At 38.6% G+C, this 15,385-nt stretch overlaps 1 protein-coding gene across 3 annotated transcripts in view; it reads left to right on the top strand.

Moving 5' to 3' along the window:
- The window catches only part of LOC121429304 (zinc finger CCCH domain-containing protein 13-like), a 40,796-nt gene that overhangs the window by 17,156 nt on the left and 8,255 nt on the right, over positions 1–15,385 (top strand). Inside the window, exons 4-7 of one of the 3 annotated variants that reach the window (XM_041626308.1) lie at positions 2,795–4,288; positions 5,024–5,113; positions 7,974–8,464; positions 14,214–14,320. In XM_041626308.1, coding sequence (XP_041482242.1) covers positions 2,795–4,288; positions 5,024–5,113; positions 7,974–8,464; positions 14,214–14,320 — 2,182 coding nt within the window. Of the gene's footprint in view, positions 1–2,791; positions 4,289–5,023; positions 5,114–7,973; positions 8,465–14,213; positions 14,321–15,385 lie in introns of all 3 variants that reach the window. The other 2 variants (XM_041626307.1, XM_041626306.1) reach the window with 2 other exon arrangements.

Raw genomic sequence — 15,385 nt, 5'->3', positions numbered from 1 at the left:
AAGGGCGCCAAAGGTTCAATGTAATCATACACTGCTAATGATCATTCGGTCAAGTAATTATCCAGAGCTCTGATACTGCAAGTGATGATTGATAGACCTGTAATCATTCTTTTCATGCCTGGAAATTCCTTTTCATCGCAGACTGAGATTGTCTATAACTAGCACTTGATCTTTCACACCTACAGTGTATGTGTATTTGATTCTCGTGTTGTGAATGTGAACAGGGTTTTGAATTTAAACTGAATGGGAATGTTCCTATTGTATCTGGATTCACTACCCTTTCTTCACTGAATGAGAAAAGTGACTTGTATCTTGATTCTATACCCTTTCTTTCGTGAATGGAAAAGGGACTTGGACTTGAGAAGAGTTACTCTATAAAGTTTTTTGGGATGGTGAAAAGGGGACTTGGGCTTTAATTGGGATCAGCCACCCTTTTTTTCAGTGGAAGGGACTGTCTCAGAATTTAATCTGGATTTTAAATCGTTTTTTTCAGGAAGTGTGAAAGGGCCCTCAGCTATGCTTATACATCAATCCAAGTCCATCGAAGGCCATATTCATGGATGCTCTGTTGATTTGCCTTGGAGATTGGTCTTTGATATCTGTTATGCCCCTTTTTGTTGTTTTCCATTTGTGTTGGAAATATATATTTGATTTCCACTTGGTGCACTAGTGCCCCTCACTACCAGGTCCCTCAGAGAGGACCCTGAGCCCTCAATCCCCTGGTTGCTTTCTTACAAGTATTATTGAGCATCTTTTTTAGCAGTCAGGTGGAAAAAAAATCACCACCACCACAACTTGCCCTACTGCTGTGTATATAGGAAAGGTCCAGCCCAACGAAAAGTTGATTTGAATAAAAAGAGAAAAATCCAACTACATGTAGCATAACACTGAAAATTTCATCAAAATCGGATCTAAAATAAGAAAGTTATAATATTTTAAAGTTTCGCTTAATTTCACAAAACAATTATATGCACATACTGGTTGGTATTCAAATGAGGAGACTGATGACGTCATCCACTCACTATTTCCTTTGTATTTTATTATATGAAATATTCTAATTTTCTCCTCATTGTCAAGTGAAATGATTATTCCTCACTGAACATGTGGAATTAGCATTGTTTGATACCATATGGTCCAGTCAAGTTGGTCCTGTCAAATCTGTAAAAAAAATGAATTATTACATAATTCAAACAATAAACAAAAGAAAATAGTGAGTGATAGACATCATTGACTGACCCATAATGTCACTGAGTTGTGCATATTCACTGCTTTGTGAAAAATAAGCTAAACTTTAAAATGCCATCTTATTTTACATGCAAATTTTCAGCACTATGCTGGTTTGATTTAAATTCTCTATGTGTTCAAATCAACATTTTTCTGGGGTGGACTTGACCTTTAAATACTTCTACTGAGCATTGAACTCTGATGGCATTTTATCCAGGCTGTCATATCAATTTGACTTTGTGGTATTGATATACATGTAGGACAAGACAGAGGATTAGTGTGCTGTATTGTTTTCAATCTGTTATCACATTCATTGGCACATGTATGTGTCATGTATGCGATACAATACATAGTTTTATACTGTCAGAAACATTTTCTCTGAACATGTTCACTGTACATGTACATGTATGTACTGTGTCGAGAGGTATACATATACCTGGTTTTCAAGTATGTATAGTATTAATTTCATCTATAGGCGTTTGTGGGTCAGGGGAGTCTGCACAGGGATTATTCTGCTTTTGCCCATTCCAAAGTAAAAAGCCATGACAGTATTAAACTGGATGTGCAAAACTATGGATATTACAGAAATCAGTGCTAAGTCAACAAACTAATGTGTAGAATCACACATTTTCATGGACAATTACGAAACTTTGAATAGTAGAGCTGCACATTCGGTCATTTTTAGGACTTTATCCATCTCATCTTTTTGTTTGCGCTGATCAGTTGAGTGAAAATCCTCATTGTCGTCTTCAACTTTTTGTATACTTTATATAATGTACAATTGTATATTGCCAAACAGGTAAATACATGATCATTGAATTAGCCAACAGCTTTACCCATGTTCATTATGTGATGTGTGTGTTAGTGAAGAGTTTATGTTGATATTGATTCACTATCAATCCCTTTACTTTTAATAGATAACAGGGTTTTGAGATTACAACAATCTAACCAGGTGACTGAACTATAACATTACCTAACTAGTCTTCTGCTTATTCGTTCATTTGATTCTTGTGTTAGGAAAATAAACATGCAGCTTATGTCTTTGAAAATATTCTTTGTATTCAATTAACAGAAGTCATACTTCCAGGATTCCAATGACAATAGTGATGTTGCAATGTTCAGATTGTTGCTCTGGCGGTGCAATTATTAGGATATTTTGTCAATTACCGGTATTTTTGGCTATTTCATCAATTTTTCAAATACGTGTATACATATATATTGAATTTTGTATGAATACACTTACATTTGGCATTTCAGTTTCTGTTTGTACTATTTTTCTAATTTCTAACTAGGCCTATTTCCAACAACAGTATGTGTTTCATTGTGTTAATGTTATGAATTTTGAAACTAACGATTCTTTTCCGCCAGGTTATGTCTATCAGGATACCTTCTCTATAGGTGCCTGTGGCATACATATTGTCATATCCATAATAATATGAAATATGCATGTACATGTATCATATCTGATATAGACTTCTCCTTTTATGATGCAAGTAAGGTAATGAGCATTTGTCTTTTTGGAAAAATGTTTTAAAGTGTAATTTGAATTCTTGATGCTTACTTGCAGCAGCATAGTCCAGATGCTCCACCCCATGGAGATGATGATGATGATGGAAAGAAAAGAAAAGCAGCCAGCAAGGCCAGAAGAAGGGAGAGAAGGAAACAGGAGAGAGAAAAGCGGGAGGCCGAAAATAATGCAGAATCTGCTTTATGGGATGTTGTCACGTCCATCGTTAGCTTCCCCGGCGAGGGTGAGGAAGAAGATCGGGAATCCCGGGATCAGACTGCAAGAGATCAAGATCCAAGAGTGCGTGGATCCCGAGAACGAGACTTGATGGAACGGGAACTAAGACAGCGAGAGTTACGAGATCGAGAACTCAGGGAGCGAGCCTTGAGAGAGCGCGAACTGGTGGAGCGACAAATATGGGAAAGAAATGTGAGAGAGCGCGAAATGCAAGAACAAGAATTGAGGGAAAGGGAATCAAGAGAGCAGGAACAGGAATCAAGAGAGAAGAAATTGCGAGAAATTGACCAGAGAACGCAAGATCCGAGGCAACGTAATCTGAGGGAAAGAGCCTCAAGCGAAGGGCCTCTTAGACGAGAGGAACATAGACCAGGAGATGGTCGGGATGATAGATTTAGAAGCAGTGGGAGTGATCGCAGGAGAGATGATGATGATCGAAGAAGAGATGACGGACGGAGGGATGATCGTGACCGAAAGAAGGATGATACCCGAGGAAGAGAAGAGGATCGTAGGAGGGATGAAGATCGAAGAAGAGATGAGGATCGAAGGAGGGATGAAGATCGAAGAAGAGACGAAGATAGAAAGAGGGATGAGGATCGACGGAAGAGAGAAGATCGAAGAAGAGATGAGGATCGAAGGAGGAATGAAGATCGAAGAAGAGGTGAGGATCGAAGGAAGGATGAGGATCGCAGGAGGGATGAGAATAGAAGGAGGGATGACAGCAGAAGCAGAGATGACAGCAGAAGCAGAGGACAAAAGGAGACTAGCCCAAGTTCAAGAGATCGTCAACCAGGCAGCAGAAGTCAGGACAGGCACATCGATGACCGGGACAGTCGAGACAGATATAAAGATGGTCAGAAGAGTCGCAGTTCCAGTCGAGGAAATGTGAAAGATTCAGATACCAGTAAAAACCCTGACAGAGGATCATCCCAGCAAGGCCCATCGAAGGATCGAGATGCCTCAAAGGCCAGGAAACCTTTCATCGCCAGCCAGCAGTGGACGGGCAACCAGTTTCAAGAGACCTGGAACCAAGCAGTCATACAGTCTCAAGAAGAGTGGGCCGAGAAAGCCAAGAAGGAAGAACCGACGAGCATAGCTAACATAGCGAAAACCCAGGAACACGTTAAGAAGGCATTTAGCAAGGATGACCTGGTGCAGCAACCCATGGACATAGACAGCGATGGTGACGGACCTGTCTCACAGATGATTATGGAGGAGATGGCCAAGGAAACGGCGCATGCAGCTGTGAATAAAATCCGGGGGATCTTGAGGACAGCCGGGAAAGAAAACCAGAAAGAAGGAAACCAGAAAGGAGACAAGGTGAGTCAGTACTTCTCTATGTTGACCAAAGCTGTCTGTATTCGATTTAAATCATTTTATTTTACTTTAATGATGATATCAAGCTGAAGCCCAAAGACTTACAGAGCAATATTGCATTATCGAGTTAACCCTGTCAAATAATGTGCAATTAATGCTTCACATCAAAAAAGTGCTCCAGCAATTCTGCACAGCTCAGAATTTGGGCACACGTAGTATTAAAGGGCATAATGCCATCATTTTCTAAAACATAACATCAAATTTTACTGATTTATTGATTTTTCATAGTTACTGTATATTTAAAAGAAATGATAATGAATAGGGCTCATATTCTAGTAGCTTACATTCTGTGTGTTGGCACATATGGATCATTATATCAATCACTGGAAGGTCTGAACCTGGCATTTTGATATATGACAGAAAGGAATGTTTTCTTTCATAAAATGGCAACTACCTTAAACTGACATTGCACTCATAGTTTCTTATTTTGGCCCATTTAATACTGAAACACTCATGGCAACTTTTTGTTTTTGTTGGAGACAGTCGCATTTGTCTCTAACCTGTGTGGAAGTAATACACCATAGTACATCTTTTCAGTGAAACTACATTTACAGTCCTTTTTAATTGATTTTATTTATATCCACTTTCAAACGAGGAAGCATCATAAACATTTCACCATGTAGGCCTGCAGTATGATATAGGCTTACTGTACATCTTCGTCCTCTTTATTCATTTCAGAAGAACCTTAACTTTCAGTGGACTGACAAGTCTAAAACAAAGGGTGACTTTAGGTGCATTATTTGCTCTCTAAACTTCACAACTCAAGCGGTAAGTTCCTCGTCTGTAAGCTTTCTTTATTAGAAAGCTGTTCTGGCTTGTAAAAGCATCTTATCATGACCGTAGAGAGTATGTGGATTGGTGGCACGTCATTTGCTCCGGCGACAATTTATCTGGAGGGCGTTTCATGAACATTTTTGTCTGACAAGTTGTCAGATCTGACATCTTTCCTTGATTCTGATTGGCTGAGAGGCGCTGTTCATCTGGTAACTGTCGGATAAAATGGGACTTGTCGGATAAAACGTCGACAAGTCCTTTCATGAAACGCTCCCCTGGGCTTTATTTCGTCTAAGATATACATGTACAGTTGGGTTAGTGTTGCAATATAGAGATTTATGTGAGGTTTAGGATAGGGTATAGTCATTTTGTTAAATCCAGGGTTAAACTTGGTCATTGGTCAGTAGAGCAATTGTCGCAAGAGCAATTGTCGCAGGAGCAAATGTCACTGCATCAAGCGATTTGCTATACTGTGCATATAAAAAAATAAAAGGTGATCTGTAGAATGGTAATCTTTAAATATTACAATTAACATTTACCAGAATTCATTTAAAGGAGCACTTCCTTACCTTTTTATTGTTACCTCATTTGTGCCACTGGCACCATACATAGCTAAATGAATTGCTTTTGAATACAAGAGGCAGTTTTGACTAATCAATGATAACAATCTTAGTATGAGGTATTTAATAGGGTATCAATAGAAAGCTGAAGTGTTGCTCTTTCGTATTATTTTGTTTATTTTTGGCAAGGAAAATATTCAAAATGGGATGTTGGAGCAATTTCGGATGTGTAACTAGAAAACTTCATCTGAAATAGTAATTATACTGTAGCTTGCTAGATGTTCATTGTTGAGACTTTGTAGGCCTTGAAGTGAGAAGTATAATACAAATAGATAATCTTAAATGTACATGGACTACATGCCAAATCAGTAGACAATTTGATGGTTTCGAACTATCGTTTAATGAATTTAGGTTAAAAATGCTGTGTCAATAGTCAATTTGATAGTGTGCAACGATCATTTATTGTCTCACCTGCGAAGCAGAGTGAGACTATAGGCGCCGCTTTTCAGACGGCGGCGGCGTCAACATCAAATCTTAACCTGAGGTTAAGTTTTTGAAATGACATCATAACTTAGAAAGTATATGGACCTAGTTCATGAAACTTGGCCATAAGGTTTTCAAGTATTGCTGAACATCCTATTAGAGTTTCATGTCACATGACCAAGGTCAAAGGTCATTTAGGGTCAATGAACTTAGACCATGTTGGAGGAATCAACATCGAAATCTTAACCTGAGGTTAAGTTTTTGAAATGTCATAACTTCGAAAATATATAGACCTAGTTCATGAAACTTGGACATAAGGTTAATCAAGTATCACTGAACATCCTGCATGAGTTTCACGTCACATGACCAAGGTCAAAGGTCATTTAGGGTCAATGAACTTTGGCCGAATTGGGGATATCTGTTGAATTCCCATCATAACTTTGAAAGTTTATGGATCTGATTCATGAAACTTGGACATAATAGTAATCAAGCATCACTGAACATTTTGTGCAAGGTTCAGGTCTCATGATTAAGGTAAAAGGTCATTTAGGGTCAATGAACTTTGGCCGAATCGGGGGTATCTGTTGAATTACCATCATAACTTTGAAAGTTTATTAGTCTAGTTCATTAAACTTGGACATATGAGTAATCAAATGTCACTGAACATCCTGTGCGCGTTTCAGGTCACATGACCAAGGTCAAAGGTCAATGAACTTTGGCCGAATTGGGTGTATCTGTTGAATTACCATCATAACTTTGAAAGTTTATGGATCTGATTCATGAAACTTGTACATGTAAGAGTAATCAAGTATCACTGAACATCCTGTTCAAGTTTCAGGTCACATGATTAAGGTCAAAGGTCATGTAAGGTCAATGAACTTTGGCTTTGTTGGGGTTTTTTGTTGAATAACCATCATATCTCTGTAAGTTTATTGGTCTCGTTCATAAAAAGTGGACATAAGAGTAACCATGTATCACTGAACATCTTGTGTGAGTTAGAGTAGTATTCAAAGTCAGCACTGCTGCTATATTGAACCACGTGATGCAGGTGAGACGGCCAGAGGCATTCCACTTGTATGAATTTAGCTTTATAACTTACATGGGCTATTTTTATGCTGAAGCAATAGGCAATTTAATAGTATAGAATGAATTTAGGTTAACTTATATCTGCAAATAGCAGTATTTTTGTCAAAACTTTATTCTCTGGATGTATTGTTTTTCGATGTTAACTACTGATAGAGTATCAAGATGTTATTGTGATAAAGGGAACACATACCCCAAAAAATTCTTTCTGCCAAAGATATATTTAAATATTTTTTTAATGTATATTTTAGGTTGTTTATGTGGTTTTCGGGAGAGCAAATATAAGAATGTTCAAATTAGTCCTCCTTCATGTGACATCAAGATGATAATGTAGCCATACCAACTTCAGGTTCCGTAACACAAAGGTTAGCGATTGATCGTACGCTTGATTTTCACGATTGATTGTACATTGTAGTCAATGGAATCAATCGTAGAAGAATGTTCTACGATCATTGCTAAGTTTTGTGTTACAGGCCCCAGATGTATTCTTATTTTCTATAACATTCTCATTACAGTGAAGGGAAAGAACAATTTTGTTTTTGTTGTGACAACCTGGTGATGATACTTGCGAATATCCTTGTGCTCTTGATGTATTTTTTTCCAATCTAATGTGTAGGAAACTACCATTTCTGTATTATTATCTTCCTTGGATGATTGTCAATACTTTTATGGCTTTAAGTGTCAACAGGTATGTAACTGTATCTGATGTCTGCTTCACTTTTATTTAGCTTTTCATAAAACACTGCTTGACCCCTGAGCATCTTGAGAAGCTCAAGGTTCGTCGAGAGAAAGAAGAAGCTCTTTTAGAGTATTACAACCGCCCTAAGAGTGCCAGCAAGGACAAGGCCAGTGCAGACCTGAAGCAAAAGGAAGATGCTAGCATCTCCAGCTCAAGAGGAGCGAAAGGCTCAACTAACTTAGACTCTCAAGGAAAAGCCAGTACATCCTACAGGAAGTCTGGTACGGTAGGTGAGCTGTTGGAGCGGCAACAGAGAGGGTCCAACCAGCAACCATCATCAAGGGAAAGGGAGATTGATGACTCTGTAAAGGAGTCTTCGGGAGGCCCTGCAACCTTGTCCAATGAAGAGCTGTCAATGATTGAGGCCATGGCCAGTCAGGAGAGTGAACAGGCTGATCTAATGGCCAGTCATGAATCTAGCTCCGTTCCTTGGACAGACAACACCCAATCTGCAAAGGAAGTAATAAAAGTTGATGACAGGTAAGATCCGAAGGAGAAAGCATTCTAAAAATAGCAGTAATTCATTAACAATGGTTAACTTTGCTTTCTCCTTAATCACTGGAGCGGGAGCAAATGAAACTCGACAAATAGATTTAGCCATTTCCAAATCAAGCATTACTGTAGAGTTCAACATTCAATAGATTGATTGTGCGTTCTAATCGTATGTTGATAAAAAAATGCAACATAATGGAACTTGAAGTTCTGTTTTCTATTTATACATCAGTGGTCTTGGAAAATTTCCCTTTTTACATGACCATGTCGATTTCTCTGTGGCTACATTACTTGTATCATTGCAGAAGTGATGTATAACTAGTCTTTATGGATAAAATAATGGAAGGACAAGACATTTATGGAAGGAGGATCAGCGGATGTTATAAATTGGGTCTCATATTTCATTGGCATCGGATTCAGATGTTAATAGGCTTGATTAGAATTCTGATTTTGCTTTTGTCGCACTTGGACACACATGTTGCCCTACAATATTTGCGTTTCCAGGGCTATTTTCTCGCATTTTGAACAGCAGTGATGACACTTCTCTCAATCTTTACAGTATAGTTATCCAGTGTGACCAAAGCTGTGTGAGATGGCACCATATATTATGACTCGTGAAAGTCAGTCAGCATTCATGGGGACCAGATTGTTACATGCTAACCCCAGACTTTGTGGAAAGCATAGGAAGTAGCTGTAATAGAGATACAGTATCTTTTGGGGAAGTACCAGCGAGAAATTCTTTGGCAAAGCCTACTTTGATAGCCTGTGGCAACTGTCAGGTTGAGAAAGTGAAGTAATGACCTTATATAGAAAGTGGAATTACATCACGTCTGCTGGTCATAAAATCTCATTTCCCACTGGGTGGTTTAGACCTGAATGGTGTCAAATTCCACACAATAATCTTCCTTTTAATATGCCAGATTTATCATAACTCTGTGGGATTTACTTAATGCTATCATGAGGTCAGAGACCGTGAAGCTGTGGTCTTTGAAAATCTCTGATGTTAAACAGCATTCTTTTTTAGTCTTTTATGACAGACATAGAGTAGACACAAGCATATTCGCACAAAGAACAGTGTACAAGGTGATGATGCATGTACTCACTTTACAAATATAGAGTGAGTCAAAGCCACCTCTGTAATGCAGAATGGAATAATGAATGGTTTGCCAGGTTTTTATAAGTGTCTGTATGAATGAGGATCTCATCTCCTGAGGGGAGAATCTTTATAACTGTTTAGCTTCCATTGTCTGAGCACAGACTTTGACATATTCGTATTGGAAGTTTTCAATTTGTTAGAAGATTGTTTTATTTGGTGCAGAGGCTGTCTAGACAATGAATATGAGTGTTTGATGGTGAATGATTTGGGATTTTTATCTTTATACTTTAGTCCCTAAAACCTAGAGTATTCATTCACCCAAGCGAATGATTGAACAGGCTGAAAATGTTTAATGCAGAATTCTTTGTTCAAGCATACACTTTATCTTTGGAGGTATTGAAAATAGAACTTGCTGTTTTTAGAGTTGATGATCAAATTAGTTCATGGGGTGATTGACTACACTGTTCATGATTTAGAAAAGAAACACTCCCTTCATGAAAAAGCCAGTCATATGCAGCACCAAAAAGAAAGATGCTTCTGTAACCCTTTATACTTGCACATTACTTTAGCAAGGCACAATATATGTCCTCTTGAGCCGGTCACTAATAGATTTGTCATTGCAATCGGCCTTTGCGCTTGGGATACTGGTTCTTTCTGAAGTAAAACTGCGTTCTTGCAATATTCAAAGATATCCAGTAGGGATTGAAGAAAGAATGAGAAATCCTGTTGTCCTGGTGATGTGATAGAAAGTGAAGCTGATGGCAATATTGCAGGGATGGACATCTTGTTTGGTCCTGATGATGGGAAAAGATCCACATAGAGTATCATATAGAACCATAGCAAACTGATTGAAGAGCCATCAGTCAGCCTATTAATCTCTTTGGACTCTAGATTCTGGTGTTACAACCAAACCAGTGATGAATATCGCAGGAAGTACTTTGAGAGTCAATCTAGAATGAGGGAACCCTACCCATCTGGATGTTGATAAAGACTATCAGGAGAAACGGCTGGTAAAGACCAGAGGAGTCGTTTGATTAACAATGACCACCAGAACTCTGGAGGAACAGCTGACAGTAGGTGAGCTGTTGGAGTGGCCAGAGAGAGTTCAACCAGCAACCATTCTCAAGGAAAAAGGACATTGATGTATCTGTAAAGGTGTCTTCTGGAGGTCCTGCAACCTTGTCCAATGAAAATCCTATGATTGACGACTGAGCCCATGGCCAGTAAGGAGAGCGAACAAGCTGATCTGTATTCTTGGTGATGTGAAAAAATGTGAAGCCGAATTTATATTTGTTGTAGGGATAGCCATCTTGTATTAGCACTTGGAGATTGATGATGGCAAAGGATCCATAATGTACCACAGAGAACTGTTTGACAGAAGAGCCAACAGTCAGTCTTTTGAGGATCTGTTTGGATTGTAGATTCTGGTGATGAACGAAACCAGCAATAGATACCACAGTGAACTACTTTGAAGAGCAGTAAGGTCAAAGTCTGATGGATACCAACCAATCTGGATGATGACAAAGACTATCAGGAATCAAATTTTAAGGACTATTGGAGTTCAGAACTCTGGAGGAACAATTGTCAGTAGGTGAAACATTGGAGCAGCTACAATGAGAGTCCAATTTGCAACCATCTTCAAGGGAGCACAAAATTGATGTATCTGTAAAGGAGTGTTCAGGGGATCCTGCAACCTTGTCCATTGAAGAGAGCTATGTGTACAGTAGAGGCCATGGCCAGTCAGGAGAGTAAACAGTCTGATCCATAGTCCTGGTGATCTGAAAGAAAGTAAAGCTGATGGCAATTATTTTTATTTTTACTGGTAAGGACAGACGTCTTGTATTTGCACTTAGAGGTTTGGCCCTGATAATGGCAAAGGATCCATTGAAAATCACAGAGTACTATTTGATAGAAGAGCCACCAGTCAGACTTTTGAGCTCTTTGGACTCAAGATCTGGTGATACAACCAAACCAGCATTAGATACCATAGGGAAAAACCTATAGGAGCAGTATAGTCGATGAAGACCGAGGGATCCCTACCCATCTGCATGATGACATAGATTATCAGGAGAAACAATTACTGGTAAGGACCAGAAATCAAGGAAAGCCTAAAGTGAAAGTTCTGCAAAGTGCACTAAAACACAGTAAAAACCGGTATCTTCTCAACCAAAAAGGTCTGCTATTAGTAACCATCAAGTAACCATGATGTCTTCACCAACATCTTGAAGGAACTGGAAGGAAAGAACCGTACTTGCTTAAGATAATGACTAGTCTACCAGATAGATTGGGGAGGATGGAACCCCCTTCGAACAGAGACTTGTGGCGATATACTCTCCCCTCTTCTATTCCATTCTAAACAGATTGTCTTGCTGTGTCAGCAACTATGCTTTCTACAATGTAGGTTTGATGAATCTTGTAGCCTACCAAGGGAGAGCTACCAAAACAATTCAAATTTCATGATTGTGAAGAAAAGAATGATTTCTCATGTCATAGATGACCTGTTGATGGAGAAGCAACCAAAAGATCCAGCAGAAACCCTATCAATATCTGCCATGATGGCTGTGGTGTGTGCCACTACTTGACACTGACCATTTTCTTTGTGCAGTTCGGGCTTGTTTTAAATGCCAGCAATAAAATGACAGGAGCACTATAAGCTACAAGTCATGACAGGACACTCCTTCCATGCTTCTGATGAGAAAGTTTATGGATATTGGGCTATGTGATCAAGAAACAGTCAGAATCAGAGACATTTAAGAATCCTGGCCATGGCAAAAATTCGGTAGATGACATGAAAGCTATTTATTGCAACACAAGCAAACAGTCATTGACTGTCCTACGGTAGATTCTACAAACTGGCTAGATCCTAACTGCAGTCATTGTGAAGGTGTGGGCTCTGTAGTATCGGAATAATCTTTTGCCACTGGGTATCTGAAAGGAGCGCAACCAATGGCATATCCACACACTGTATAAAACTGAAGCTTCATCACCTGAGTTGCTGTATCTCCATGTTCTCGGCTTTATAATGATGTACAGCCATGATAGTTCTTACGATGTATCTGAAAGGCTTCGTGGAGTGCATCTCTGTTACGACCATTGCTCTTTGCTTCCAGCGATTTTTCTTTGATAGTTCTGAGGACATCTAGATTTATCTATAGTTCTTCTGATGACTTATCTGGAAGGCTTTATAGGATATATCTATATCTGTACCTGTGCTTCATGCTTTCAAAGGTTTTAATATGCTAATTTCAAGGATGTATCCAAAACAACCAATATACAAAGTACTGCAAGAACTTATCTGCCTGTTAAATGCTTCTTAGGACACATCTGTACCTGGTGGCCCTGTGCTTCCACAGAGGTATCACAAGAAACATGGGTGTTCGGTGCTTCTGTGGTTGTATCTGCTTTTGGGCTGCATCTTCAAGACATTCTGTCAATGGCTATTGCTGTTTTCGCTTAATAATAGCCAATTCTATATAGCGCTCTTCCCAGAAATGGCTCAATGCACTTTACAGCATATTATTACCCTGGTCATTGGATTCATTTCAATCCCACACGAAAAGTGCACAAGTTCCACTCCCTTGGGAGCATTCCTTGCATTCATTGCAGCCTCATATGGCACTAGCAAGCTCAAACATACGATATCCTTCGCATCCTACCGGGTACCTATTTAGCAGCTGGGTCGAGAGTGGCAAAGTGTGGATTAATGCCTTGCCAAAGGACGTCAGTCCAAGGTGGGATTCAAACACACAACCCTCTGTTTACAAGGCAAGAGTCAGGACCACCACACCACGGCTCTTCCACAGTTATGACTGAACATCATTCTCCGATCGTATTGGTTTAAGAGAAATTGGAGTCATCCGCAAATGATTTTTTGGGGGGTTAAAACCAACCTTTAGAATAATACTTGAATCTTCTTTACCCAGTAAAATTATTGTTTTTGCTTAGTCCAAAAATGTTGGTGTTTTCTCTGTTATTGAAAACAGAACACTTTGAACAAATATAATAAATTCATTATACATTTCAATTTACTTGATTAAATATGACTAACCTTTTTACTTTACAGGTAAACAGAGATTTATTATTTCTCTTATGTAATTTATAGATATAGATGTCATCATGAATCATAACTATGATTACAATCTTTACTTAGGTGATATTGATAATTGCTTGATTTTTGGTACATTGATATTTCTCTGCATGATAACATAATACTTGCTTTTAAAGAACTATATATTTGTGCACTTTTTGAAGATGTTGAATTTATCTCTGGCAATCAGATTTGAAGTCAACTGTAAATCAAACTCATCTGGTATACTTATTGTTTGCGGTGAATTCTTTTTATAGATCTTCTTTATATCATGTGGACATCTTGGGTAATTTCCATCGTTATCTTTTCAATTTGAAATTATTGTTTCAATAATTTTGTTTATTATTGCAGCTTAAATTACCAGCGTAGTCCCAGCGTAGTCCCTCGTAATAGGAACAAAGGATGAGAAATATACCAAATAGATTTTTTTTTATTTTGGACATGAGGCAACAGCTCCATACCAATTTTAATGCAGTTTATTTTCATTTCCCAACTCTTTGTTCTCTTACACCCACCCCTTCCCCCCCCCCTCTCTAATCTTTCGCCCTCTATAGTTCTGGGTCCCTTGCCAATGAAGGTGACACCCATAGTCCATTGAAGGAAGAGGACATATTAAGTCAACATGAGCGTATTCCAGGGGTAACAGATAATGAGATGATCGGTAAGTACAGTATACATGGAAGCGCGTGCATGCAGGGCCAAATAATGAAGAGCCAATGGATATACTGCACCAAGGTCCGCAGGACCGAGTTCGGTATATCCATTTGGCGTGTTGAGCATAGTTAGGTCCTCTATGCACAAGAATGCGTGCATTGTTTGTTTTATACAACCCCATGTTACTGAGTTGCCCCAAATGCTATATTTTTTTTCTAAATTCTAGATAATTCCAGACCTCGCACTATCCTGCACTCTGACGTCAGAGTGCAGGATAGTGCGTTTTGGATGCAATAGTGCAATTTGCTGAATATCATGTGATCCGATTTGGACAAATCAGATTACAGAGCATTCTTGGGAGTTGTATAATCCAGTCATCTCCCTTGAACAATCGCATGCAATTACAAGTCAGTACCGTATATTGCAATCTTACGGATATCAACCCATCTGCTTGGCAAACCCTTTACTGGAGTTAACCCTATTTAGACTGGGGGGAGAGGGCATCGCTTGTTGACTTTGTACTTACAAGTCTCGCGCAACTCTTTGAGACCAAAATTGCGACCCCTGGGTATTCGGTTCCAAAATTACGCAACATTTCATAAGTGCATGCCGACCCAAAATTGCTCAAAAAGATGAAGTTGTGTACAAATTCAGTGCAAATATTGTTTTTAGCCAAAATTCCTAATGTGTCATTATTTTTGCTTTTACTGATTAAAATCAATCAATTTTATCTTGTTAAAGGTAAAAATAAAGTACCCAGCAATTTCCACAAAACAATAAAAAACAAAGTCAAAATATAAAGAAATACATACATGTAAGAAATTTAGAAAACAATAACATACATGTGAAAATAAATGTGATAATGAATTTATTTTATCAGATTCCTGTAGAGTGTCTGTGAACCAATCAGCATTTTAGGGTCATTATTTAGTTAATAAGAGCAAATGCATAAATTGGCATAATTAATTTGCAATGAGATTTTTTGCAGACTTCGATCTTTAATATAGTTTTGTAGATTATGCCATGGGTATCGCATGTGCCAATTTTCGTCGCAATCCCGTGATCAACGGCC

This window comes from Lytechinus variegatus, chromosome 15, assembly GCF_018143015.1.
Source record: "Lytechinus variegatus isolate NC3 chromosome 15, Lvar_3.0, whole genome shotgun sequence".
Lineage (NCBI taxonomy): Eukaryota > Metazoa > Echinodermata > Echinoidea > Temnopleuroida > Toxopneustidae > Lytechinus > Lytechinus variegatus.
The sequence above is the reverse complement of the archived record's forward strand: the minus strand, read 5'-3'. Positions and strand labels throughout refer to the sequence as shown.